The sequence below is a fragment of the Trachurus trachurus genome (genome assembly GCF_905171665.1).
Source record: "Trachurus trachurus genome assembly, chromosome: 12".
NCBI lineage: Eukaryota > Metazoa > Chordata > Actinopteri > Carangiformes > Carangidae > Trachurus > Trachurus trachurus.
The window spans coordinates 5641737-5669736 of record NC_139908.1 but is presented as its reverse complement, the minus strand read 5'-3'; the positions used below and the strand labels follow the sequence as shown (position 1 = coordinate 5669736).

The following is a 28000-nucleotide window of genomic DNA, read 5'->3' as shown; positions in this document are numbered from 1 at the left end:
AACACAACACACGCATATATACACACACGCACACACACGCCCCACGCAGCGGGAGCGATGGCGGGGATTTTCGGGAAGATCTTCGTGGGTATTTACGTGGAGATCAAGCGGAGCGACGGTACGTTCACACACTGACACACACACACACACACACTCACCACGGCTGGTCCGGGGGAGCGGAGCTGGAGCTGACCGCAGCGGGGAGTCGCTGCTCGCTCGCCGGCTGAGGCTGCTCCGTCGACCGCCGGCCGTCGCTCGGTGCTCGGTTCTTATTCTTCAGCCGTTAAAATTCAAAATTCAAAAATTAGAATTCGAACGTCAGCGGCTGAAAATTCGAATTGATGGGCACGCGGCGGCTGCTGCTGCTGCTGTCGCCTGTCAGTCACACCGACTCACACCGGTCAGCCGGGCGGGTCCATCATCCACCTGCCGTTTAAAAGAATAGGAAAAAAAAAGAAAAAAAAGATGTCACCTGGCCTCCAGCGCTCTGCACCGCTGTGTCTCCTCAGCTAACCCCGAGGAGGATGCGAGGCAGCCGGCACTGCATCACCCAGCAGTGGCCTGGAGGCTGGATGGAGGGATGGAGGGATGGGGCCTCTCCCCTCTGACTGCATCTCAGCTCACTGCACAGAAACAGCCTCTTTTTATAGCTAATTTTCTTCTATATGCAGATTTAAATGAATAATAATAATCATTAATATTATTGTTACTAATTAACCGAGCTGCTGCTTTGAAGCGCTAAGCTGCCGAGGTGATGAGACAGATAATGAAGTAAGAGGTGTTATCATCATCCATCATCCATCAGCAGCAGCAGCAGCCACACCCAGCAGCTTCTTACTTTACTGTTTTAACTCTGATTGTTCCATGAGGCATGCACGAATACTCACTGATCCACTGTCAGATAGTTGGTGCATGGTTCATTACATGTGATTCACACACTCATATACACACACAGTCACATTGTTATGCACCATATACTATAATATATCCTGACCTATAGGATCCCTTTACGTTGTCACTGTGTCTGTGCGCTGCAGGACGGATCCACCAGGCCATGGTCACATCGCTGCACGAGGACAACGACAGTGTGACGGTGGAGTGGATCGAGAACGGAGACACCAAAGGGAAAGAGGTACAGCTGCACTTCCTGTCCAAAATACTAACAACAAGGTCACAAGGTTTCATTTATTGTCATTCAACTATCAACTTCATGTTGCACAAAACTACAACAGTAAATATAAAAAGTAAATAAATCAAATCTAAGGACAAATACATAAAAAATACATTCACTTCACAGAACATCTTCATCTGAGTTTTTTTTTTCCAGATCGACCTAGAGAGCGTCTTCGCTCTGAATCCAGATGTTGCTCCAGATGAGGAGATACCACAGAGTCCTGAGGCTCCTCTCCCTCCCTCCAACGTCGCCAAAACCAGCAAAGTCCCCAAGGTCTGCTCCTCCATGTTCTTTTCATAAGTAGCTTTGGGATCTTTGGGGATTTTATTTTGAAAGGTGAAGGTTTCTGGCTGTATATAGTATTTATCAAATCATCAGCTAATAATTTTCCCAGAAGAAATATGTCTCACAGTCATAGTGTAAATCTAATGTTTTATAGGTGTAGTTTTGCCACCTTTACAGTTTATTTTACGTTTCTTTTCTCTTGTTGTTTTCAGACCAGAAAGACAGCAATACCCAAAGCTGAGAACCCTCCACGGGAGAATCGAGGTGCGTTTGACAACAACAACTGACCCACAACATCAACAATTTATTATATTAGTCATAAAAAAGAAGAAAAGATTTTATTCATCCCTTGCTGGAGCAATTTACGTGTAGAAGCAGCTCAAGAAGATGAGATAAAGGGAATGAATATGTAAATATGTGCTGAAAGAAATGAGAGCACAACAATAAAAGTATAAGATAGTAAAACATTTATTTCAGGAGAGAAGGATAAAAACATAGACGATAAACATAATGCACACTTTTTATATGGGAATGGAACCTAAATATGAATTCATAAATGACAGTCATGTAAGAACTGCTCAAACTGTGACTGTTTTTTATTTTTTGGACTCCAAAAATCTACATAAAACCTCTAAGTCCTGTTTGAGAAGCTGCTGTTGTGACATGATAGTGATATTTATACGTGTATATACATTTATGAAGCTTTTCTTGTATCAAGGATCTGCAGATTTCACTGTCTGTGGATCCGAGACCAAAAACAGGAAGTATTAGAGGCTCTTTCACAATAAAAGAATCAAAAATAGAAGCAAATCAAGCAACAAAAACAACAACACTCATGATTAAAAAGCAGATTTCCTCCGTTCTAACAGATTTTATATGTGAAGCAGGAACCCAGTGTGTGTGTGTGTGTGTGTGTGTCTTCACTCTGGTTGTAATTAGTGCGACACTAACGACTCTGCTCCTCAGCGGCGGCGGTGGGAACCACCCGGGCCCGGCCCAGTCAGCACAGCCAGTCGTTGGAGGCTCCGCCGCCCGCCATCGCTCCCCAGCCGGCGCTGACCCAGGCCCAGATCCAGCAGCAGCAGCAGAACGGTAACACACACACACACACACACACACACACTTTAACCACGAGATTCACGTCCACACACACCCTTCAGTTCTGTGTTGTTGTTGTTCTGTGGTGTAGGGTGTGTGTGTGTGTGTGTCGCTGCAGTGATGTCATACCCTCACACAGCTGTGAGTGTGTGACGGCCTCAAAGGCTCTTTCTCTGCTCCAGCTCCGGGTTCAGTCGATGTGTGTGTGTACAAGACCAAAAACAACTTTTAAAAAAACCTGCAGCAGAGGAAGCTCCAGAGGCCCTTTCACAATAAAATAACCATAAATACAAACAAATCCTGATTAAAAAACAACTACACTCATGATTTAAAAGCAGATCTCTAACGTTTCTTGATGTTGTCAGGGAATCGGTGTAAGCTATTTTTAGAACGGCGGAGCAGAGCCGCGAGCTGCTCAGAGCTACGCTACGGAGGCTCATGGGATTTCTTGGTTTCCCTCATCAAACTCATCAAATACACAATCCAACAACTCCACAACGCTCTGGTGGACAAGTTGTGACCTGCACATTCACCACGCTATGAGATAATAACACAACGTTACCAGACAGAGTTGTTTTAGAGGGAAATTGCAATGCAAAACTGCTGATGCGCGTTGCCTTCAGGACAGTTTTTCAGCAAACAGTCTCTGTATTTCCCTCTAAAACAACTCTGTCTGGTAACGTTGTGTTATTATCTCATAGCGTGGTGAATGTGCAGGTCACAACTTGTCCACCAGAGCGTTGTGGAGTTGTTGAATTGTGTATTTGATGAGTTTGATGAGGGAAACCAAGAAATCCCATTAGCCTCCGTAGCGTAGCTCTGAGCAGCTCGCGGCTCTGCTCCGCCGTTCTAAAAATAGCTTGCACCGACAATTAAAGATAACGAACCTACTGCTATGACTATAGGGATTATGGTGTGTTGTAACAGCAGCAGGTCATTGGGTCATTTATTTAAGACAGCTTCAGAATAATAGTTATAATAAACTTTATTTATCTAGCACCTAGGACATAGTCAATCATTATAAGTATTCAGGCACCATCCTGGACGATAAACTGTCTTTTGAGACCAACTCTGCAGGAAAGTAAATCAGAGGTTGTTTTATTTGAGGAAATTAAGGTCTTTTAATGTCGACAAGAAGTTTCTTAAACTGTTTTACTCATCTTTTATTGAGTCTATTTTAACTTTTGCAATGATTTGTTGGTTTGGGAACCTCAGCAATGTGGTCAAACTCTGCCAAAGAACAATTGGCACTAGCCTGAATGACCTTGATCATGTTTATTAGGTCAGAGCCACTCAGAGGGCGAGGGCCATTCTGGAAAACCCTCTCCACCCTCTTTATGCAGAGTTTCGACTCCTCCCATCTAAGAGGAGGTATACTGTACGTTCCCTTGTCAGGCCAAATCAAATAGATATTTAAAATCCTTTGTCCCGTTTGCTGTAGGCAAACCTGTTGGGAACCATGTACGGTACTGTAATTTGTGATGACTATGTATTTATTTGTATTATTGTGTGTGCTATGTGAGATCTTACTGTGTCTGACTGTGTCTGCAAACCAAATTGCCCCCCGGCCGGGGACATTAAAGATTTTCAAATCAAATCAAACCTTTCATAACACGCTAAAAGAAGAATAATGATAATAAAAAATGTTAAAAACAGTAAAACAACCTTTAAAAACCAAAGAGACTTCCAATCTAAGCTTGTTAATAAATAGTACAGAAGATCAGAGTGGTGTACGACTGTAAAATACAAAAGTGTGTCAGTAATGTATTTAAATAGACATTAGTAGATCTTCATCATGCAAAGTGGATCCTGTCAGTGTTATGAATTATTGATCTGTTTCTTATAGACGCATGTTGTTGTTGTTAATGTTGGAGTCTTTTAATTTAAAGTAAGTGGAGACTTGAGCTGATGGAGTGAAGAGACCTCGAGCAGTTCAGAGTGAAAACACTGAGTTTAAATGAACTACTTCATTATCTTCCACCACCGTTCAGTCAATGTCGTTGTCACTGGATACAGACACCGTCCTGCTAGAGCACTAAGTGTGTATCAATCCGCCTCTGAAAATAGTCCCCAACAAATGCACCAGTGTCCTGCTGTTTCAGGAAATCACTGAGCTCTTCTTACAAAATTAGGATTTATAAATACATGTGATGTGTTTTTAAAACTGTAATTTGCCGGTTAAATCAGTAGAAACGGTAGAAACGAGTCCTCGCTGTGATGATTCAGTTTAATAAATCTGCTGCTCCTCCTCCAGCGCGCAGGAAATCCAACTGTGTGAAGGAGGTGGAGAAGCTGCAGGAGAAACGAGAGAAGAGACGACTTCAGCAGCAGGAGCTGAGAGAGAAGAGAGCACAGGTACAGGTTTATTTTTTTTATTTTTTCATTAAAACTTTATTTTACATACATAAGAAGCTGACAAATCAACAGTTCAACATTTCACATATAGTACATTCTACGCCAGGGGGGACAAGAGCTCGCAGTATGTAATTGTTAACAAATATTAACAGTTTTAATCGCTTTTTGGTTTTCAGAAAAATTAATGGAAACAACGTACTGCCCGAGCTCTCTGTAAAAAGCAACAAAAGAAGGTTTTCTTTGTGTAAACTTACATTTATGAATATGAAATTTTGCCACCAGTATGATGAGGTTGATAAAAAATGTTTCATTGGATTTTTTCCTTATTTTCGTTCAAGTCAAAGAGTCCAAACAGCACATCCCTCCAAAACAACTTAATGAGTGACTGTTTCAGTGTTTCTAGAACAGAAAGTACATTTCACATCAATGTCTTTTTTTTTTTTTTAAATCTTCTTACAATATGATCATTAGATGGATAAAATCTATGAATTTTTTTAAATGATATTTGTCTAACTTTATAGAGTAACGTAGCAGTGAATAGGTATGACCTCTCTTTTAGTTTTAGAGGTTTGACCTGAGATGATTTCAGAGTTTCTGAAAACCTGAATAACCTAATCTGGATGAAGTAAAAACCAGAGGAGTGTGTGAGGAGCTGAGATGAGATGAGTGTGTGTTCCTGCTGCTGCTCTGATCCAGACTGAAGCACCTGCACCTGCTCCTGTATGTAAAATATCTCACCTGCACCGACTGACGTCCATCTCTGTGTTTTTTCTTCCCGCTGCAGGAAGTGGACGTCCATCTACCAAACTATGAGATCATGTGTATGATCAGAGACTTCAGAGCCAGTCTGGACTACAGGCCTCTGACCACCAACGACCTGGTGAGTCTGCTCCATCGTACATGACTTTGCTCTTTTTCTTAAAGGGATAGTTCAACATTTTGACAAATTGGCCCATTGCCATAATCCCTATAGTCATAGCAGTAGGTTCGTTACCTTTAATTGTCGGTGCAAGCTATTTTTAGAACGGCAGAGCAGAGCCGTGAGCTGCTCAGAGCTACGCTACGGAGGCTCATGAGATTTCTTGGTTTCAAACTCATCAAATACACAATCCAACAACTCCAAAACGCTCTGGTGGACAAGTTGTGAGCTGCACATTCACCACGCTATGAGATAATAACACAACGTTACCAGACAGAGTTGTTTTAGAGGGAAATTCATGCAAAACCGCTGATGCGCGTTGCCTTCAGGGACAGTTTTTCATCAAGCAGTCTCTGCATTTACCTCTAAAACAACTCTGTCTGGTAACGTTCTGTTATTATCTCATAGCGTGGTGAATGTGCAGGTCACAACTTGTCCACCAGAGCGTTGTGGAGTTGTTGGATTGTGTATTTGATGAGTTTGATGAGGGAAACCAAGAAATCCCATAATGAGCCTCCGTAGCGTAGCTCTGAGCAGCTCACGGCTCTGCTCCGCTGTTCTAAAAATAGCTTGCACCGACAATTAAAGGTAACAAACCTACTGCTGTGACTATAGGTAGATTATGGCAATGGGCCAATTTGCCAAAATGTTGAACTATCCCTTTGAACTACTAAAACATTTTAACCATGCAGCCTTTAACACTGTTAAAGGTCAAATAAATGTATTTTGAATTTGAATTTGTTTACAAAGTTGTTTACAGTTGTTTGTTTTTTTCACCTACTGACGTCGCAGATCGAGGAGCACAGGATATGTGTGTGTGTTCGCGCTCGTCCTCTCAATAAGAAAGGTAAGAGAGCGGTTTATATTTATATTTACGTAGGTGTGTGTGTGTGTGTGTTCAGAGCTGTCACACACACTAACACAACCCTTCTGTGTGTGTGTGTGTGTGTGTGTGTGTGTGTGTGTGTGTGTGTGTGTGTGTGTGTGTGTGTGTGTGTGTGTAGAGGTGTCGGTCAAGGACCTGGACGTCATCACCATCCCCAGTAAAGACGTCGTCATGGTGCACGAGCCGAAGCAGAAGGTCGACCTGACGCGTTACCTGGAGAACCAGACGTTCCGCTTCGACTACGCCTTCGACGAGAACTCCACCAACGAGATGGTCTACAGGTGACGGACCGCTCTTCATCCTCCTCTTCATCCTCCTCTTCATCCTCCTCTTCATCCTCCTCTTCCTCCTCCTCCTCCTCTTCCTCCTCTTCATCCTCCTCTTTCTCCTTCATCCTCTTCTTCCTTCTCTTCTTCCTCTTCTTCTTCTTCGACGAGAACTCCACCAACGAGATGGTCTACAGGTGACGCACCGCTCTTCATCCTCTTCATCTTCCTCTTCTTCCTCTTCCCCCTCTTCTTCTTCTTCTTCCTCCTCTTCTTCATCCTCTTCTTCCTCCTCCTCTTCCTCTTCATCCTCTTCCTCTTCTTCCTCTTCATCCTCTTCCTCTTCTTCCTCTTCTTCGACGAGAACTCCACCAACGAGATGGTCTACAGGTGACGGACCGCTCTTCATCCTCCTCATCTTCCTCCTCTTCCTCATCCTCTTCCTCCTCTTCTTCCTTCTCTTCTTCATCCTCTTCTTCATCCTCTTCTTCATCCTCTTCTTCATCCTCTTCATCCTTCTCTTCTTCGACGAGAACTCCACCAACGAGATGGTCTACAGGTGACGGACCGCTGCTCCTCTTCCTCCTTCTCCTCTTCATCCTCCTCCTCTTCCTCATCCTCTTCTTCCTCCTCTTCCTCTTCTCCCTTCTCTTCTTCTTCTTCCCCCTCCTCCTCTTTTTCTTCCTCCTTCTCCTTTTCCTCCTCCTCCTCTTCTCCCTTCTCTACTTTTTCTTCCTTCTCTTCCTCCTCATCCTCTTCGTCCTACTCTTCCTCCTCCTCCTTCTCTTTTTCCTTCTCTTCCTCCTCCTCTTTTTCTTCCTTCTCTTCTTCCTCTACTTCTTTTTCCTCCTCATTTTTTCTTGCTTCTCTACCTCCATCTCTACTTCCTCTCCTCCTCCACCTCCTCCTCTCCCTCTTCTTCTTCCTTCTCTTCCTCTTCTTCTTCCTCCTCCTCTTCGTCTTCTTCATTCTCCTTTCTTCCTCCTCTTCTTCTTCCTCCTCTTCCTCTTCTTCCTCCTCCTCTTCTTCCTTCTCTTCTTTTTCTTGGTTTTCTTCCTCCTCCTCTACTTCTTCTTCATCCTCCTCTTTTTCCTTCCCTTCCTCCGCTTCTTTTTCTTTCTTCTCTACCTCCATCTGTCCCTCCTCTACTTCTTCTCCCTCCTCCTCTTCCTCCTGTAATACGTCTCTCCTCCCTCAGGTTCACAGCTCAGCCTCTGGTGGAGACGATCTTTGAGCGAGGGATGGCCACCTGCTTCGCTTACGGACAAACAGGAAGTGGGAAAACACACGTGAGTTTAGTTTTTTATCTTTATTTTAGGGAAACATCACAAACAGCAGCTTTCCCTCATCATAATACATTTTTTTGCCCACATAAACCACCAAAAACAAACTTATTCACCCCAGAAAACAAGTTATCAACTTATTTATTTATTATGTTAACATTTAAGATATGATCTATTGTTTCAGAAGAAAAACAAAGGAGAAACATGTATAAATGTAGATATAATATAATAATATGTGTTTATTTTGACCTGAAGACATCGTCTCCTGTCAGATGATCTGATGTTATTGAAGCGATTCATAAAATGTCATAAAAAGTTTTGTAAAATTTCTTTAATATTTCTTGAAAAAATATACAGATTCTTAGTCGACAATAATTTTAAAGAACTGATTTAATCTTCAAAAACATGAACAAAATCTCATAATGACTGGATTTTTCATGATTAGGAAGAAACGCTCAAATTTAGATCAATATTGATGAGTTGTTATTATTATTTATTCATAATAACGATACCACACAGTCCAAAGAGAGCAGTCAGAGTAGTTTTTTTTCCTTTACTTCCTGCTTCCTGACTCTTGGCTCCTCCCCCTCTGCAGACGATGGGCGGAGACTTTTCGGGGAAGAACCAGGATTGTTCTAAAGGGATCTACGCTCTGTCGGGTCAGTGTCCTCCTCCTCCTCCTCCTCCTCCTCCTCCTCTTTCTTCACCTCCGTCTCCTCGGTCGTTCCTTCTCACCTGTGACTGTTTCCTGTTTTTTTCTTCTCCTCTCTGAGCAGCCAGAGACGTTTTCCTCATGTTGAAGAAGCCGAACTACAAGAAGCTGGATCTGCAGGTGTTCGCCACCTTCTTTGAGATTTACAGCGGGAAGGTGAGATCAGTTGTTTTTGAATTTAATCAAGTTTGTGTTCTTTTAACTTCACTGGGCTGCCGCCGGTACTTTGCATTCTTCTTCTTCTTTTTCTTCCTCCTCTTCTTCTCCTGCTATACTTTTTATACTTTGTCTATTTTGTTTTTACAAGACCGAAATAAACCCACGAAATAAAGGTATTTCCCAAATGAGGGTCTCAAATAGTGCTGGGTTGAAAAGATCGATCCGCCGATTTTAAATCGATTCTCATCTTAATTCCTACACATCGATTCATACGTCCAAAGATCTATTTTTATTTTTTATTTTTTATATAGTATTGTAACGTCCGACCAGAAGTGATAAAAGGATGAGGAGGAGTTGCTCAACAAACCGTCATTTATTTCAGGAACAGTACAGTTACTGTCGGCCGTAACCCAAAAGAAAGAAAAACAACAAAGACAAACTTCTCTACTAACGAGCCTCTGCTCCTCTCGCGCACGCACACACACAATCACACACAGGCTCGTTCCCTACAGTCTATGCTCGCACTGTACAGCCCTGATTTATCTGACTATTTATCTTAATGAGAAAGCCACGTGTGGCAACATAGAAAACTGAGGATGTGATGCATCATATAAATGAATCGAATTGAATTGTGAGGCCAGTGAAAATGCACAACAATACTTTTTATTTATTACATTTTTTGATTAAAAACGTGTGAGTTGGATGAATAAATGACCTTGTGCCCCCCCCCCCCCCCCCCCCTCAGGTGTTTGACCTCCTGAACCGAAAGGCGAAGCTGCGGGTGCTGGAGGACGGGAAGCAGCAGGTGCAGGTGGTCGGGCTGCAGGAGCGCGAGGTGAAGTGCACCGAGGACGTCCTCAAGCTCATCGAGGTGGGGAACAGCTGCAGGACGTCGGGACAGACCTCGGCCAACGCGCACTCCTCCCGCAGCCACGCCGTCTTCCAGATCATCCTGCGCCGCCGCGGGAAGATGCACGGGAAGTTCTCGCTCATCGACCTGGCCGGGAACGAGCGAGGGGCCGACACGTCCAGCGCCGACCGGCAGACTCGCCTCGAAGGAGCCGAGATCAACAAGAGTCTGCTGGCGCTGAAGGTCGGAGCTTCAACGTCCTGTTGGTTTAAACAGAGTTATAAAAAGGAACCTTGAATCTATAGAAATTAGATTAAATATCTTTGGTGTAAAAATAGATTTTTTTGTGTGCAGGAAACATCAGGAACATGAACCTAAAAATACCCCAAATCTCCATTAAAAATGTCTATTTTTAGTCTCAAATACAGTTTTGACAGGTCTTAAATAAAAAATTAGTAACATTATGTTTATAAAGTAACAAAGTTCAGTCTTTATTTTATTTTAAGAAATGTTTTGACCACGCTGTAACAACGAAGCAAGCAGTAGATCAGTGTTAGGATGTTCAGGTTCAGTCTAAAACAAAAATCTTAAATATAACTTGTTGAAACCTGCAGGCGCCCTGTAAAAAAGTTAATTAAATTGATTTGTACAGCACCAATTCATAATATGAAAAATCTGAAGGCTCTTTACACATTAAAGGGATACTTCACCTAAAATCGATAATTCACCAATCATCTACTCCCCGTCATGCCAAGGAAGGGTTTGGAGAACTTTCAGAGTCATCAAAACGCTTTAGGAGTTCCAGGGGGGGTCCATAGTGTGTGTTTTAGACGAATCAAAAGTGAACTCTATCCGCCACCATTATATGAAAACCCGTCGCCAGCCGGACCCCCCCTGGAACTCCTAAAGCGTTTTGATAACTCTGAAAGTTCTCCAAACCCTTCCTTGGCATGACGGTGAGGAGATGAATTAACGATTTTGGGGGAAGTGTCCCTTTAAGAGGAAGAAGCCCGAAACAGAACTGGGCCCAGGGTGGACGGAGCCATCTGATGTGTCGTATTACATCATAACCTTGTTTCTCTCTCTCTCTCTCTCTCTCTCTCTCTCTCTCCAGGAGTGCATTCGAGCTCTGGGCAGAAACAAACCTCACACTCCGTTCAGAGCCAGTAAACTGACTCAGGTGCTGAGAGACTCGTTCATTGGAGAAAACTCCAGAACCTGCATGGTGAGAAAACAACAACAACAACCACACTCTGTAAACATCTGTTAAAGGGATAGTTCAACATTTTTGTCAAATCCCATTGCCATAATCCCTATAGTCACAGCAGTAGGTTCGTTACCTTTAATTGTCGGTGCAAGTTATTTTTAGAACGGAGGAGCAGAGCCGCGAGCTGCTCAGAGCTACGCTACGGAGGTTAATGGGATTTCTTGGTTTCCCTCATCAAACTCATCAAATACACAATCCAACAACTCCAAAACGCTCTGGTGGACAAGTTGTGACCTGCACATTCACCACGCTATGAGATAATAACACAACGTTACCAGACAGAGTTGTTTTAGAGGTAAATACAGAGACTGCTTGATGAAAAACTGTCCCTGAAGGCAACGAGCATCAGCGGTTTTGCATGAATTTCCCTCTAAAACAACTCTGTCTGGTAACGTTCTGTTATTATCTCATCACGTGGTGAATGTGCAGGTCACAACTTGTCCACCAGAGCGTTGTGGAGTTGCTGGATTGTGTATTTGATGAGTTTGATGAGGGAAACCAAGAAATCCCATGAGCCTCCGTAGCGTAGCTCTGAGCAGCTCACGGCTCTGCTCCACCGTTCTAAAAATAGCTTGCACCGACAATTAAAGGTAACAAACCTACTGCTATGACTATAGGGATTATGGCAATGGGCCAATTTGCCAAAATGTTGAACTATCCCTTTAACATCATCTGGACTGATGTGATGCTGTCATGTGTTCCTGCTCAGATCGCCACCATCTCTCCTGGGATGGCGTCGTGTGAAAACACCCTGAACACACTCCGATACGCCAACAGGTGAAAACACACAACACACGTTTTTATTCCTGCTGTGTTTCCTGCTGCTGCCTCCTCTTCTTCTTCTTCTTCATGTGTGTGTGTGTGTGTGTGTGTGTGTGTGTGTGTGTGCGTGTGTGTGTGTGTGTGCAGGGTGAAGGAGTTCGGCATCAGTCCCTCCGACATCCCCTTCACTCAGAGCGGAGGCGGCGGCGGCGGCGGTCGCTCTGAACTCTCTCCGACCTACGAGTACGATCTCCACGACCACTTCCTCTCTGTTCTACTACATTACCCATAATCCCCTGCTCCCTGACCCACTTCTGTTTGTTTGTTTTGCATCAGTTGTTTTTTTTTTTCTCCTTTGTTCATTTGTCGTTTGTTGAAGTTGAATCTTTTATTTTTTTTTCAGGCTTCATTTTCCTCCTGCATGAGGTTTGTAACCTTCATCATCCTCATCACCTCACTGACGTCCACACCTGTGTGTGTGTGTGTGTGTGTGTGTGTGTGTGTGTGTGTGTGTGTGTGTGTGTGTGTGTGTGTGTGTGTGTGTGTGTGTGTGTGTGTGTGTGTGTGTGTGTGTGTGTGTGTGTTAGTTACTAAGTGAGACAATTAGTTACTTAGACAGTTACTTAGTTACCCACTTGGTCGTTTTGTTACTTGATTACTTACTTAGTTATTTAGGCCTGGACTACACGTATATGGATATTTTTTTAAGCAGATATTTTCGTCCTCGTTTAAAAAAAAAAAAACTCTGTCCACACCACAGAAATATCTCTGTCCATACGAAGAGGCAAAACTGAAAACGATCGCCTCTGAAGAACATTATGAGCATGCACAGTCAAATGGTCCAGAAGAAGCAGTCAAACGGCGGATTTTAAACCGTGTCATGCATGCACACTTCTGTGTGTGTGTGTGTGTGTGTGTGTGTGTGTACGACAATAACAAAGAAACAGAGCTATGCGGACATGAATGAACGGAACGATATTGCGTTGGTCGAGCCAAAAGCCGAAAAATCTATTCGTGGTGGACGTAATTCCTTTGTGGCAGGCCGCCACGAATAAATGAATGTATGGGAAACACTGCAAAGCACAGATATCCCGGTACATGTGGACCATTGTTGTTGGCAACAGTTTTGCTTTAATGCGCATGTGCGAACGTATTGTCGCTAATCACTTGACGTCATCGCATCAACACCAGCTCCGTTTAACATCACTACACGGATCCTCTCAATTGGATATTTTTTTATTTCTCCACTTTTTTATCCGTTTAAAAATATCTCCGTTTATCTGGTTATGTGTTCGTGTGGTTGAGAGGCCCAACTGGGCAGAAAAATGTGCGTTTAGGAATATGTCGTATTCTTGTAGTCCAGGCCTTAAATTGCTAGTTACTTTGTCACTTGCTTTATTAGTTAGTCAGTTACTTGGTCAGCTATGTAGTTACTGTTATCAGTCAGTTAGTTACTTGCTTTTGTTAGTTACTTACACAGTCAGTCAGTTAGATACTTAGTTGCTATGTCAGTTACTTAGTGAATCTGTTTAGTAAGTTAGTTACTTACTTAGTCGCTCTCTTCGTTAGTCAGATACTTAATTATTTAGTCAGTGAATCAGTCATGTGGTTACTTAGTTACTTACTTAGTCAGTTATTTCATCAGTTACTTAATTGATCAGTTATTTACTTAGTTACTTTAGTTGCTTAGTTACTGTGTGTGGTAAATTACCCATCAGCCCCTGCTTCTGGTCCTCAGGGTGAAGGAACTGTCCGTGGATCCGTCCTCGGTGCTGGACGCTCGTCAGGGTCACGTGACCCAGCTGGAGGTTCTGGAGGCTCAGTGGGGCGTCGGCAGCTCGCCGCAGAGAGACGACCTCAAGCTGCTGTGTGAACAGAACGTGAGGCTGACGCACACACACATACACACACACGCTCACACACACACACACGCACGCACACACACACGCACACACACAGTCACTTTATATCTCCATCAGGAACCATTGTTATTTACAGCAGGAAGTTTACAAAGAAGTAAATATAATGTAATGATGTCATAAATAAATTAAGCTTGTGATTTTACATCAGTTTCACGCTTGATCATTAAAGGGATAGTTCAACATTTTGGCAAAAAAAAACAGAGACTGCTTGCCATGTAAAGCCCTTTGAGACAAACTGTTTGTAAAAACGGGCTATACAAATAAAATTGCCTTGCCTTGCTGAAAAACTGTCCCTGAAGGCAACGTGCATCAGCGGTTTTGCATAAATTTACCTCTAAAACAACTCTGTCTGGTAACGTTGTGTTATTATCTCATAGCGTGGTGAATGTGCAGGTCACAACTTGTCCACCAGAGCGTTTTGGAGTTGTTGGATTGTGTATTTGATGAGTTTGAAACCAAGAAATCCCATTAGCCTCCGTAGCGTAGCTCTGAGCAGCTCACGGCTCTGCTCTGCTGTTCTAAAAATAGCTTGCACCGACAATTAAAGGTAACGAACCTACTGCTATGACTATAGGGATTATGGAAATGGGCCAATTTGCAAAAATGTTGAACTATCTACTAGGTTTTTAGTCTCAAATTTTCACCTCAGCAGGATCTTGTAGAGTTTTTAGTGCTACAGATTGTTGTATGTGAATGTGGGTTTTTTAAGGGGACATATTATGGAAATAACACATTCTGAAGCCTCTTTGTTTGGCTTCCAGCCCCTAAAATGTGAGAATTATGTGTGGAAAAGAGGCATAAAGAGTCCCGGTCTGGGTCTGACGGGTCGGTGCTGGTCTGTTTCAGGAGGAGGAAGTTTCCCCGCAGCTCTTCACCTTCCATGAAGCCGTGTCTCAGCTGGTGGAGATGGAGGAGACGGTGCTGGAGGATCACCGGGTCGTGTTCCAGGTGCAGGACGACGCCACAGAACCAGAACCGAATCATCCTCAACAAGAAGACAGAGATGTAACGTTTGTGTGTCTGTGTGTGTGTGTCCGTTGCAGGAGTCGATCCGCTGGCTGGAGGACGAGAAGGTTCTCCTGGAGATGACGGAGGAGGTCGACTACGATGTCGAGTCCTATGCAACTCAACTGGAGCAGATCCTGGACCAGAAGATCGACATCCTCACTGAGCTGAGAGGTAACGGACACAACACTGACCTCTTCTTATGAAATGATTGTGACAATGTGATTTATTCTTGATAAAGTTTATATATTTTCTCAAAACCGGTATCTGGGACTCAGTATGTGATCACTGATGTGTATAAAATAGGAATAAAAAGAGGAAACGTGTGTGAAAACGTTATGAGCAACAGTGTGTATTTAATTTCAAATGCTGTGGATTTCCACTGAAACCATAAAAGATCATAACTCTGTCCTATAAACACTCTCTTTTTATTCCTATAAAGGTTAATTGTGGGCTAATTTTCACACTGTGATATGTTTGGAAGAGATTGATCAATACATTTTGGAGAAAATATCTACACTTTATCATAGATAGATAGATAGATAGATAGATAGATAGATAGATAGATAGATAGATAGATAGATAGATAGATAGATAGATAGATAGATAGATAGATAGATAGATAGATAGATAGATAGATAGTCCATGCAATACATACATACACCATACATACACTTAGTGAACGGATTTCATTACTATTTAAACATTTTAACACCATAATAAAAAAGTTGACAGTGATCATCAGTAAATTCCTGCACAGTTTCTGTCTGATGAAGAGTTAAAGCTGAGCTGTGTGTGTTGTGTTGTGTTGTTTCATGTGTGTAAACCTCTTGTCAGACCCTAACCAGTCTCCTTCCTCTCTGTGATGGGATGTTTTCTTGTCTTCCAGATAAAGTGAAGTCGTTCCGTTGCACGCTGCAGGAGGAGGAGCAGGCGAGCAAACAAATCACCCCCAAGAGGCCTCGCGCTCTATAGAGACATGACAGATACAGAAACTGACCTGAGACCAGAGAGGTGACGGCTCCACTCTGCTTTTACGACTTCCTCTCTCCCGTATGTGTGTCCTCCCTCTTCCTCTTCCTCCTCCTTCCTCCTCTTCCTCCTCCTCTTCTTCTTGCTTCTTCCCATCCTCCATCCGTCCACCTGTAAAGCCAAAGAGCAGACGGTCGATGCTCTCCATCCTCCTGTGAAGTGTATTTACCAGCTTTCTCCGTTTGTGTGTGTGTGTATGTATGTGTGTGTGTGTGTGTGCGTGTGTGTGTGTGTGTGTGTGAGTGTGTGTGTGTGTGCGCTACGTCACAAGTGCTTCATTCAAACAAAACAAAAACAAAAAAAAGGTGGTGAATAATTAAATTATTTGTTTTAAATGAATTTTTATAGAGTCAATCATCGCTTTATCTTCTTCACCAACGGCCCAATTTTATAAACAGCTGTTGCCATTTTGTGCAACATCTGGAGGACCCGTTCATCCGTCCATCTCCCTCTTCGATGAACCAACAGGGCATGCTGAGTTTGTGTGTTAAAGATGAGCCACTGCGTGTTTGTGTGTTGTACTATAGGTCTGACTGAGAGGAACGAAAGCCTAAGGCACAAAAAAAATAACCGTTACATTACATGAGCTGACCTGACGAGGGCGCTATAGCCCCAGACAAAGAGCAGTTGATTCCAGACGACATTTACAGAAAAGAAACAGTGTTTTTTCTCTTTTTTTTCATTTGCCATAATAAAGAAATGCTACTTCTTGTTGCCGCACTTGTTTTTATTCATTTATTTATTTATTTATTGACGTAAAATCTTAAAGGGATAGTTCAACATTTTGTCAAATTGGCCCATTGCCATAATCCCTATAGTCATAGCAGTAGGTTCGTTACCTTTAATTGTCGGTGCAAGCTATTTTTAGAACGGCGGAGCAGAGCTGTGAGCTGCTCAGAGCTACGCTACGGAGGCTCATGGGATTTCTTGGTTTCCCTCCATCAAACTCATCAAATACACAATCCAACAACTCCACAACGCTCTGGTGGACAAGTTGTGACCTGCACATTCACCACGCTATGAGATAATAACACAACGTTACCAGACAGAGTTGTTTTAGAGGTAAATTCATGCAAAACCACTGATGCGCGTTGCCTTCAGGGACCAGTTTTTCATCAAGCAGTCTCTGTATTTCCCTCTAAAACAACTCTGTCTGGTAACGTTCTGTTATTATCTCATATCATGGTGAATGTGCAGGTCACAACTTGTCCACCAGAGCGTTGTGGAGTTGTTGGATTGTGTATTTGATAGCTCGTAGCTCTGAGCAGCTCACGGCTCTGCTCCGCCGTTCTAAAAATAGCTTGCACCGACAATTAAAGGTAACGAACCTACTGCTATGACTATAGCGATTAAGGCAATGGGCCAATTTGCCAAAATGTTGAACTTTCCCTTTAAATTTCATCTATCAAACTCCCAAGTGTAAAAAAAAAACACACAAAGTCTTGTAGAGTTACCGTCCAATCGGTTTTATTCCACAGTACAGACAAATGGTTAGAGAGCGCCGGGTGTGAACTAGGAGACACCAGCACCTACTGTATCCTCAGTCCCTTTTTTTTTTAATTTATTTATTATAATTATTATTATTTAATCAGTGTTTGTCAATGTCATGATGGTAAAAGAGTCACACTGTCAACAACATGTAGAAATGGGTCGTGATCGTCTGTTTTACACCGGCTTCGTATTATTTATTTAGCATCTATAAGGAGCAAATTAACACTTAATTAACTCTTAATGGTCCGAGTCGCTGAGTATTTAACATATTAATGACATAAAAGTTGTAAACGTGAATAAAAAGGTATCTGTCAAGCATTAATGAATCATATAGAAATACATCAAAATGCGTCTTTTACAGTGAGTTTAAAAGTATTAAGTGTTGATATACTGCTCATAAATGCTAAATAAAAAGGGATCAACGGAAAGTTTTCACTAAATTTGAGCATGTTAATCTAATTTCAAACACTGCATATATCCAAAATATATATGAATTATTGCCACTGTTACATGTTGTCACAGACCTACTGCTCTATAGTATTTATGATGCTTTATTACAGTTGTGTATGTACAGATGTGTAACAGCTGGACGACACCTGCTGCTGTGGGATAAATAACAACCTGTAAATTATAATAAATCACATCAAATCTTGGTGCAACTTTATAATAAGGCATCCTTCATAAAGGCTGTAGAAGCTGACAGTGGTTTATTAATGGGTAATGAACAATATAAATATAATAACTATATAAACAAATATATAATACAACAGTTTTTGGGTTGCCAGGTTGTGAAAAATACCTTTGATTGGTGTTCAATAATCCTATTTGGTAAAGATCTATGCATAAATGTTAGTAAATGTTTCTCATTTATTTAAATAAATATCTAAATAATTATATTCGTCCTGATTTAAAGATTTTAGAGCCGACATCTGAAAGCACATCCTGCTATAAAATATTTTAATAATTTCGTCTCTACTTGTAAATGTTTTGAAATATGAATAAATACTTTTTTGTCCAGATAATCTGCAGTAAAAATGTTTAGGTTTCACAACCTGGCAACCCAAAGACTCTTATTAATGGGTTGTAATGTATCTCTAAATCATAAATAATTAATTTATTAACATTTTTTGGATCAAGACTGGAAACAAATTCAAATTCTCTTCATGTTTATGTAGAAAAACTTGAGCATAAAAGTAAAAAAAATGCTATTTTATGGAGACTTATATGAGACCCGTTGTTCCTCATCACTTACAATATCAGAAAAGAAAAGAACGTATGAGCAGTATTGATTTGTTCATTTAACGATTATTATTAACCTTTCATAAATGGCACCTTGATATAAAGTGATATCAAAACGTTTCACTGTAAAGTTTCTATAACTAAACACTGAACACTGAGCTGATGTAGGTCTCCATTACATTTTATCCAAAAGTGGCAATAATCGCAATAATCTCAAATATAACCAGCAGAATCTTTATGTATATATTCATATACATACTGTATATATATACTATATATATATATATGTCATTAAACAGTGAGGACATAGTGGACAACATAACTGGTTTATTATTGTTAAGCATGAAGGTTACGTACGTATTTCCAATCTGACTGGATGACATGCAACAGCTTGTGTAAATAGAGCTGCTTCTTAATGGGCTTTTTATTTCATTTATTTCATTTTTTATTTTTTTTATTTTTTCTTAACTTCATGCACCCACGATTCAACGACTGAAAAACCAGTCTGGACTCGTATTTCAAAGGTTCTGTAAAATACTCCAGTTTGAAAAATAGGTACAGTAAGTCCTATAAAACACTCAGCGGTTGTTGTAAAGAGACAGCAGAGGTCGACAGCAGCTCGAGTACAAAGAGTTTCCACGAGGTGCGAAACACAACTGCAAGGTGGTGTGTGTGTGTGTGTGTTGGTGTGTGTTGGTGTGACAGCTTGTATAGTATAGGTGTAGTAGATTGTGCCCCTGCTGTGATAGTGGTTTATTTTGCCTGGCTGTGATCGGAACAATAATATTGCACTGACTGGTAAAAACAAAAAAACATAAAACAGAATAAAAACATAACATTACCCTTCCTGTGTTGGTCCATAGCCTTAATAATAATAATAATAATAACAGTAATAATAATAGTAATGACTGCCCAAAATAAAATGCTACATATTTCAAATATATTTCACCTGAAATTTCCATAGTAACATCATGATCTTTAGGTAAATAAATAACTCTCAACCATGTAAGGTCCTACATATACATCTTTACAGTATGTACACTACACACCGACATATCCACGGCTCCTGGACACACTCAGGATCCTCATGTGGGGAAACATTCAACTCAGCAGCCGATAAAAGGCCAAAGGATGGAGGGTAAAGGGGGGGATGGGGGGGTTGGATTGGATCAAGGTGGGGTGGGATCAATGTGTTTGAATCCACAAGCCCATCACCCACCACAGCACAGCAGAAACTCAACGCAAAATTCAACAAAAAAAGTCAATTCAGCAAAAGAAAAAACAGCTCATTGTCCATCCATGGTTACAGAAACTCACTCGACCTCCGACCTCAAGGAAAAAAAGCTTTAAAAACAGATTCATTAGGGCCACACTGAGAAAAACATGTTTTCACAGACTAAAGAGAATAAAGTCATAATATTAAGAGAATAAAGTGGTAATTTTATGAGACAAAAGCAGCGATTTCCTACAAGTCTTTCTGCAGAATAGATGCATTTTCTTGCATATTCATGACAATGTGGTGCTGATGAGCCAAAAGCTGAAGCATCTCCTTGTTTGTGAAACGTTTTAACAACTTTCCTCCTCTAAAACAACAGGTTGAAATATTATGACTTTATTCTCGTGAAAATTATGACTTTTTTCTCGTAAAACTATTACTTTATTCTCGAAGTCTGTAAAAAAACAAACATTTATTCTCAATGTGGCCTTGATACTCCGTCGTATATTAAAGCCCAAATCAACACAAACATTTACAGCTCCTCTTCTTCAACAGTATAAATTAAAGGGGTTTTCAAACAGACATGAGACAAAGACACTTGTTTTTAAAAGGGATGATACCAACTTAGCCTTAGTCAGTAATTAGTGAAAGTTACTAGAGTTACTTTAGCCAAAAAGTAACCGAGCTACTACATTATAAAAAGCAACAAATTACCAAGAAAATGCTTTTATAAAATGCTCCAATATGTCAAATTACTTGGACTTGCAGTCGCACCCTAACTTCCTGTTTATCTGGAACTAACCAACTCACTCAGTATTCCTCCGCACAGGCAGAAACTGTATCACTCCTCCTCTTCCACACACCGCAAACGGCCCGTTTCCGACCAGTTTATGGACTGAAATAAATGTGTATATAATGTAAATACTTAAACTGGTGTATTATTATTCTGTGATGGGACTTATTGAGTCAAGAAACGGCGCATTTTATTGTCAGTAACAGTAATGGCGTTATAACCGGGGAAACAGTAACTTTTTTGATCACTCTTTACTAGGGGTGTAACGGTATATGTATTCGTCCCGTGCCGTCACGGTACGGGGGTCACGGTTCGGTGCACACAGTCACACGACGAATACGTCTGAATGAATATTTAAAAAAATAAATAAAATAAAAAGTCGAGTCCTCACTCGAATCCAGGTGGCGGTAATGAGCCTCGAAGCTGCCTGCAGCCGTCATAGCAGACGAAGAAGAGAAGTGATGAGAGAGTGAAGTTAGAGGAGGAGAGCTGTCTGCTTCATTCATGTCACTGTGGCTTCTCAATGAAACAAACGGCGGCGGCGGCGGCGGCTCGCGACCATAATGGGGCGTTCAGACCAAAAGCTTCAAAAGACGCTCTTGACGCTCTTGACGCTTTTCCGCGACGCTGGTGGTCTGAACACCCTGGCGTTTTTGACGCGCGTCAAAGAAGTTGACGTCGGTTGTGGTTGGTTGAGTGGGGGACATCTACACTCTGATTGGTTGCCGCTGCTCCGCATCATCGCTCATTAGCATAAAGTTCAGGAGATTTCAACTTTCTCCTGACGCTCTCGCCGCCAAAACGCGACGCCAACGCCTTTGACGCTCTTCAACGCTCCTCGACGCTGGTTCTCATTGAAAATGAATGACTTCCGGCCACCGCGACGCTCTCGACGCTTTCGGTCTGAACGCACAGTAATACATCCATGCTCGCGACTGGTCCACCGGACAAAGTCCGTTGGCGATGTTTCACGGATGCGCGGTGCGTCGCTAGAAACGCATCAAACACGTAGCGCATGTTCAACCCGATATGTCAATCACTGGTGCAAGTAAAAAGACTAGTTGTGTGCAACAACTTATCCCGCAGCTTTTAAGCCTCTTGACATGAACACAGACAGGTACCTAAGGAAAAAAGGAGACCACACACTATAATCAGACACATTTTGTCTGATGAAGGGCTGACGCCCGAAACGTGTGAGTGACATTAAACTGTCACGGGAGCTTTGAACTAGTGTGCAGTCTCCTTTTTTCCTTACCTGTGTCTTTCTTGGTGGTCCAGCACCTAGTCTTCAGTTTTTTGGGGGATGTGCGTGTAGCTGCCTAATATGTTTTATGAACACAGGCAGGACCAGAAACATCACCAAAGTAACTGCTAGTCTAATTTAACTGTGTAAACCAACATTGATGTCAGTTTATTGTTTTGTTTTTTTAATAATATTTTTTTAATAATAATAATTTAATAATTCGAATAATAGTTGCCAGTTGTCAAGTGCACGTTTTTTTCCCTCTAGAATTAATGAATGGCATTATAACACTCCTAATGCACTTGTTTTATTTTGTATTCTTTTTTCTTTTAACTTTTATAACACAAGACAGATTTTAGTTTTACATTCAATTAGTGTCTGTTGTACCGAAACCGTACCGAACCGTGACCCCTGAACCGAGGTACGTACCGAACCGTGACTTTTGTGTACCGTTACACCCCTACTCTTTACTGAAGAAAGTAACGACTTAGTAACCAGTGCTTCTTCTCTGAGACACATCTCAGTCAAACCTGCACACACAGACATAATAGAGACATTTTTAGATTCGTGGTGACTTACGCTTTCTAGAGCTGTCATTGTCTTCCATGCTCGGAAGTGAATAAACGTCCAAATATCCATTAAAAAAAGATCAATGCTTCTTTAAAAAACGCCAGAACTCGCCTGAGAATTTAAGTTTTCTACAGTTTTTAACTAAGAAACCGACGGTTGTCTGTGCAGCTGTGAAAACACTGTAAACAGCAATTGTTAATAGCTAATTCGGTATAATTAAATGCTGCCATTCTGCCAAAATACAAACAAAACATTGCTTTAAAAGCCGGCGCCCACTGTGTAACTCACGACAGAAGCCGAGAAAGACATAAATTAAACGGGTTTTCTCGAACTAATTGAATAATTATGTCGTTATCGATGAACGGAGCTTTGTTTTCTTGAATGAACGGGATATTTGTCACGTTATCGTGTCGAAACGAGTTATGTCCCAAAAGCATTATGGGAGCTGTAGTTTAGGAACATGGAGCAACATTATCTCCAACTAGACGTAAGATAAACTCTAATAAAGTGACAGTAGGGGGCGCCGTTGTCTCAGTGTCAGACTTTGAAAACCCCTAATGCAATATACTCAATGTTTGGCACATTACCTTGCATTATTTTCAATATCCTGACAAAATATGCAGACGTGTGCTCTTGCAGCCTGCACCCTGAACATGAGATGGTCACTACAGTCTATTCCCACTGTAAACTAGTGCAAAAAAACCAACAAAAAACAAAACAAAAATGAGGTTACACAGTTGATTTAACTACAGTATCAAGAAGAGAATGATTTTGGCTTCTGTGGCGGGTTGAAGACGTTCTCATCATCACACAGAGACTTAAACTGGAAACAGACAAGACACTCGCTCTTTGTGCAGTGTGGAAGCCGGGCATCAAACAACAGCACAACATGAAATGAACAGGAGGTAAAACTGTTTTTAAAGGAGACGCTCACAATTCTTCAAGTCCGTCTTAAAACAGTCAACAAGTGCACGTTTTTGAACACTAAACCTTGTAGGAACGAGAACGACTCCTCCAAATGAATCCAGAGTCTGTGCAGAAATATATTCAAAACTCATCTGATGTAGGAGTCAGAGAAAAAAATGATTCATGCATTTTTTATACATTTTGGATCAGATTAAAGTAGTTTGTCAAAACTTTCAGAGACTATTTGGAGTCCAGAATCATTTCTAATAACCTCAAGAAAAAGAGATCATGAAGTTTTTAAAGATTTGCATCCTCAAAACTTGTCTTTCGTGCTACAAAAAAGAACAAATTTGCTAAAATCGTATTTAAAGTTTCAATTTATATTTGCACAAACCAAAGACTGTGGAGTTTGTCAGCTATTAGGAATGATTAAAAGAAGTAAAAACCCGTTTTATGTTTTATGCAGCTGACTGTTTCAAGACAGGGCTTGAGGAATCGATCCTTCACTGAGCGACTGAGGGTGGGAAATGTGACTGTTTGATGCACATTGTCAGTTTGTTTTTGGGGGGGGGGGGGGGTCGTTGATGTGTCCGTCTTCTTCCTGTGTGTCCCCCTTTGGATGCAAATACACATAGTTCAACAGCAGACAGAAGCAACAAAATGATGTTTTTGAGGACGCCGGCGTTTTCCTCCCTCCATCTCTCCCTCCCTCTCTCTCTATCAATCAATCAATCAACATTCATGGCTGAACCACGTCCGGCCCGTTCAACAGGTCTGTGTTTATTGGGTCTCCTCTCCACACGTCCTGTCCGTCCTGTTTCATATCACACGAGGGGCCAGATGAGCAGAAAAAGCCGGGGAAACACCTCAGGAGTGTCCACCAGCAGCAGCAGCAGCAGCAGCAGCAGCAGCAGCAGCAGCAGCAGCACATGTGGGGGAAACAGACAGAAACTCCTGCCCCCAACAGGCAGATCAGAGGTATTGCAAGCAGATGAATATATAAAGGGATTGTTGCTGTGGACTGTACAGAGTCTCAGTTGTTGCTTTAAAATGCTGCATGCCCTGTTTGTTTAGTTTGTTTTTTAGTTTTTTCCTGCCTCCTCCTCCTCCTCCTCCTCCAAAGGTCCATCTGTGGAGCAAAGTGTCTGGTTGGTTGGTTGGTTGGTTGGTTGGTAAAGTCTGGTTTGTTGGGTATTAATTAAGGCCTTGGAAACGGCCCAGAGGCCACACTGAAATAAACACTACAGAGTCTCACACACACACACACACAGTGGGATGAAAACCGGAGCTATTTTAGACTTATAGACAGAAGATAGAAGAAGAGAAGCACATCAGTGGTGAAGACGACCGAGACAAAGAAGTACAGTTCCTTCTCTACGATATCGTACGACACGTTTCAAACCCGGCTCGCTCGTCGTGGTTTAAAGGGTCAGTTCATCCAAATTATAATAAATCCAACATTTTATCTGCTTCCACCCTCAATACAAAATAAATTATTAAAGGATTCAAGCTCATTTGGCAGTTTGTCAGGAGGAACACACCTAACTAAATCCTAGCTGGTGGAGAACAAACTCGGAGCTAAAAGAGTGAGAAAATCTGCCTTGACATGACCTCCATAGCTTATTAATTTAATTATACAGTCAAATACACTGCAAAAACTCAAAATCTTACCAAGAATATTAGTCTTTATTCCTAGTAAAAATGTCATTTCTAGTCAAAACAAATCTCATTATACTTAAAATAAGACTCATCACATTAAAAAGTAGCTTGTTTTTAGACACTTTTTACTTCTTTCAAGCTGATTTTCACTTGAAATAAGTAGAAAAATCTGATAGTGGAGCAAGTTTTTCTTTCTTATTACAAGCAACAACAAAAAACTTCCTTTCACTGGCAGATTTTTCTACTTATTCCATTGTTTGAAACAAATGAAAATATCTAAAAACGAGTTCATTTTTAGGTGATGACTTATTTTACATGGAAAGAGATAAGTTTTGACCAGAAATGAGACATTTTGACAAGAAATAAGACAAATATTCTTGGAAAGAATTAGAGTTTTTGCAGTGTAATGTGGTATGTTCAGGTGCAATTTGGAAAATGCAATCTTAAAACTCATATCCTCACATATTTCTTTACATAATAATAATAATCATCATCATAATCATTTCCCCAGTTGCTAATCCCATTCTCCTCTGTTGCACTGAGCTGGAAGCAGAAATCTTTAATAAAACCAGTTTGTTTCTTTGACTTTAAAACCACAACAGGTAAAAACTAACATGTATATATTTTTTTGTTGTAATTCAGAGGAACTGACTCTTTCCCACTTTTCCTCTTCCTCTTCCTCTTTCCTTTCGTACTTATTGCCAGTCGTCGCTGTGAACGGGACAGAAACAGAGGTGAAAGTCATCGTTGGCTTTTAGTTTTTTATGTTGTTGATGTTCTTGTTGTTGTTGTAGTTTATTTTCATAATGGCTGCCAAACTAACGTGGCCTGGAACCCGTGTTTGACTGTTCAAAGATGCGTCTGGCTCTGCAGTTTGTCCTGAGCTCATGAGTGTGTGTGTGTGTTTGTTTGTGTGTGTGTGTTGAAGAGGGGGTCCCGTTTTACGAGATTAGTTTAAGGCTTACAATATTTCACTTAATCCTTCCTTGTTGTCGTTTTTTTTTTTTTTAATAGTGACGTATCCTATAAAAGTATTACTGTAAAAGAGTCATGCTACACAACTGTCTTTTTGTTCGCTGCTGGATCCCTCGCGGCCTGATTGGTCCACTCCTCCTGGACACATCCTCTCATCCAATCAATCTGGGCTACACTGCAAAAACTCAAAATCTTACCAAGAATATTTGTCTTTATTTCTAGTCAAAATGTCATTTCTAGTCAAAACAAATCTAATTATACTTAAAATAAGACTCGTCACCTTAAAGAGTAGCTTGTTTTTAGACACTTTTTAACTTCTTTCAAGCATATTTTCACTTGGAATAAGTAGGAAAATCTGATAGTGGAGCAAGTTTTTCTTTCTTATTACAAGCACAAAAAACTTCTTGCTCAACTTTTAAAGAAAATGACAAGTTTAATTCTTTCAAAGTTGATGCCAATGCCGATTCAAATATGTCGTCATCGCATTAAGCCCGTCCAACGACTCTCTAAACAGATAGAGCGCTGTGATTGGTGAACACAAACGGTGTTCGAGACTCAAAAAGTTCCTATGGCTCGTTTCTAGACTGACCTGCGGAGCAAATAGATTTGCTGCGCTAGGGTGCAGCTAGATTTCTAGGCTACAAAAAACTTGCTTTCACTGGCAGATTTTTCTACTTACATATTTCAAGTGAGAATATGTTTGAAACAAGTGAAAATTATCTAAAAACAAGTTCATTTTTAGGTGATGAGTCTTATTTTAAGTGAAAAGAGTTTAGTTTGGACTAGAAATGAGACATTTTGACAAGAAATAAGACAAATATTCTTTGAAAGATTTTGAGTTTTTTGCAGTGTAAATCTCTTATTTTGAAAAGCCAACCCTCCATCCATCCCCTTCCTCCCGCCCCCCCCCCTCCTCCCCCAGAGATCATGGTGGTTTCTTCAGGCGCGGGTCCTTTCGCTCCCTCTGTGAATCACTTGGGGCCCAGTAAGCCGCCGCTGCCCTCCTTCGTGCTCCCGCTGCGGCCCCAGCATCCGGCCGCGATGCTCATGCTCCTCTGCGTTGCCACGGCGATCCCCCGCTCGCGCTCCATCTCGCACTGGCTCTGCGTTCGCTCGGTCCGGCCCGGCTGGTTGGGGGAGGACGACCCGCCCCCCGTCCCCCGGCCGCCAGCGGTGGCGCCGCTACCGGGCTGCTTGGCGGAGATGGAGCGGAAGATGTGGTTGCGCTTGCGGAGGAACTCGCCGCCGCCGGCCGCTCCCAGGCCGAAGCTGCCCTTACGGAGGACCATGCGGGCGGTGGGCGACTTGGCGGGACGCGTCCTCTGGCTGTACTCGAGCTGGGACAGGTGGGCGGCGTAGCCGTCCGAGATGAACTGGAAGAAACGTACAGTACGATCAGTCAGATTTTGGTTTGACAATTTGACTTTTGCATCTTTCATGCAGGATAGTTCAACATTTTGGCAAATTGGCCCATTGCCATAATCCCTATAGTCATAACAGTAGGTTCGTTACCTTTTATATTAATTGTCGGTGCAAGCTATTTTTAGAACAGCGGAGCAGAGCCGTGAGCTGCAGTTGTTTTAGAGGGAAATGCAGAGACTGATGATGAAAAACTGTCCCTGAAGGCAACGCGCATCAGCGGTTTTGCATGTATTTCCCTCTAAAACAACTCTGTCTGGTAACGTTGTGTTATTATCTCATAGCGTGGTGAATGTGCAGGTCACAACTTGTCCACCAGAGCGTTTTGGAGTTGTTGGATTGTGTATTTGATGAGTTTGATGAGGGAAACCAAGAAATCCCATGAGCCTCCGTAGCGTAGCTCTGAGCAGCTCGCAGCTCTGCTCTGCCGTTCTAAAAATAGCTTGCACCGACAATTAAAGGTAACGAACCTACTGCTATGACTATAGGGATTATGGCAATGGACCAATTTGAC

General features: G+C 41.7%; 2 protein-coding genes across 2 annotated transcripts in view; one reads left to right on the top strand and one right to left on the bottom strand.

Moving 5' to 3' along the window:
• On the top strand, positions 1 to 16074 carry LOC310995059 (kinesin-like protein KIF2A). The gene is made up of 20 exons (XM_083983988.1): positions 1 to 118; positions 1038 to 1132; positions 1328 to 1447; positions 1672 to 1723; positions 2426 to 2553; positions 4784 to 4912; positions 5697 to 5792; positions 6624 to 6678; positions 6836 to 6998; positions 8182 to 8272; positions 8862 to 8929; positions 9047 to 9134; positions 9883 to 10230; positions 11102 to 11212; positions 11964 to 12031; positions 12164 to 12287; positions 13735 to 13896; positions 14785 to 14886; positions 14982 to 15117; positions 15833 to 16074. The coding sequence occupies exons 1-20, from the start codon at positions 58 to 60 to the stop codon at positions 15916 to 15918; spliced, it is 2283 nt and encodes a 760-aa protein (XP_083840114.1). The 5' UTR covers positions 1 to 57; the 3' UTR covers positions 15919 to 16074.
• A 10964-nt stretch (positions 16075 to 27038) lies between these two features.
• The window catches only part of pitpnm2 (phosphatidylinositol transfer protein, membrane-associated 2), a gene marked incomplete at both ends in the record, with an annotated part of 37274 nt that continues 36312 nt past the window's right edge, over positions 27039 to 28000 (bottom strand). Inside the window, one exon of the mRNA XM_083983179.1 lies at positions 27039 to 27440. Within this exon, the coding sequence (XP_083839305.1) occupies positions 27039 to 27440 (402 nt within the window). The remainder of the gene's footprint in view (positions 27441 to 28000) is intronic.

Bases quoted from the DNA above. Each gene is read 5' to 3' on its own strand.
- LOC310995059 (XM_083983988.1), top strand. From the start codon at position 58: ATGGCGGGGATTTTCGGGAAGATCTTCGTGGGTATTTACGTGGAGATC. The intron at 2,554-4,783 runs AACACACACACA...GTGATGATTCAG, and splicing joins AGCAGCAGCAGCAGAACGGT to TTTAATAAATCTGCTGCTCC. The intron at 9,135-9,882 runs GTGAGATCAGTT...CCCCCCCCTCAG, and splicing joins TTGAGATTTACAGCGGGAAG to GTGTTTGACCTCCTGAACCG.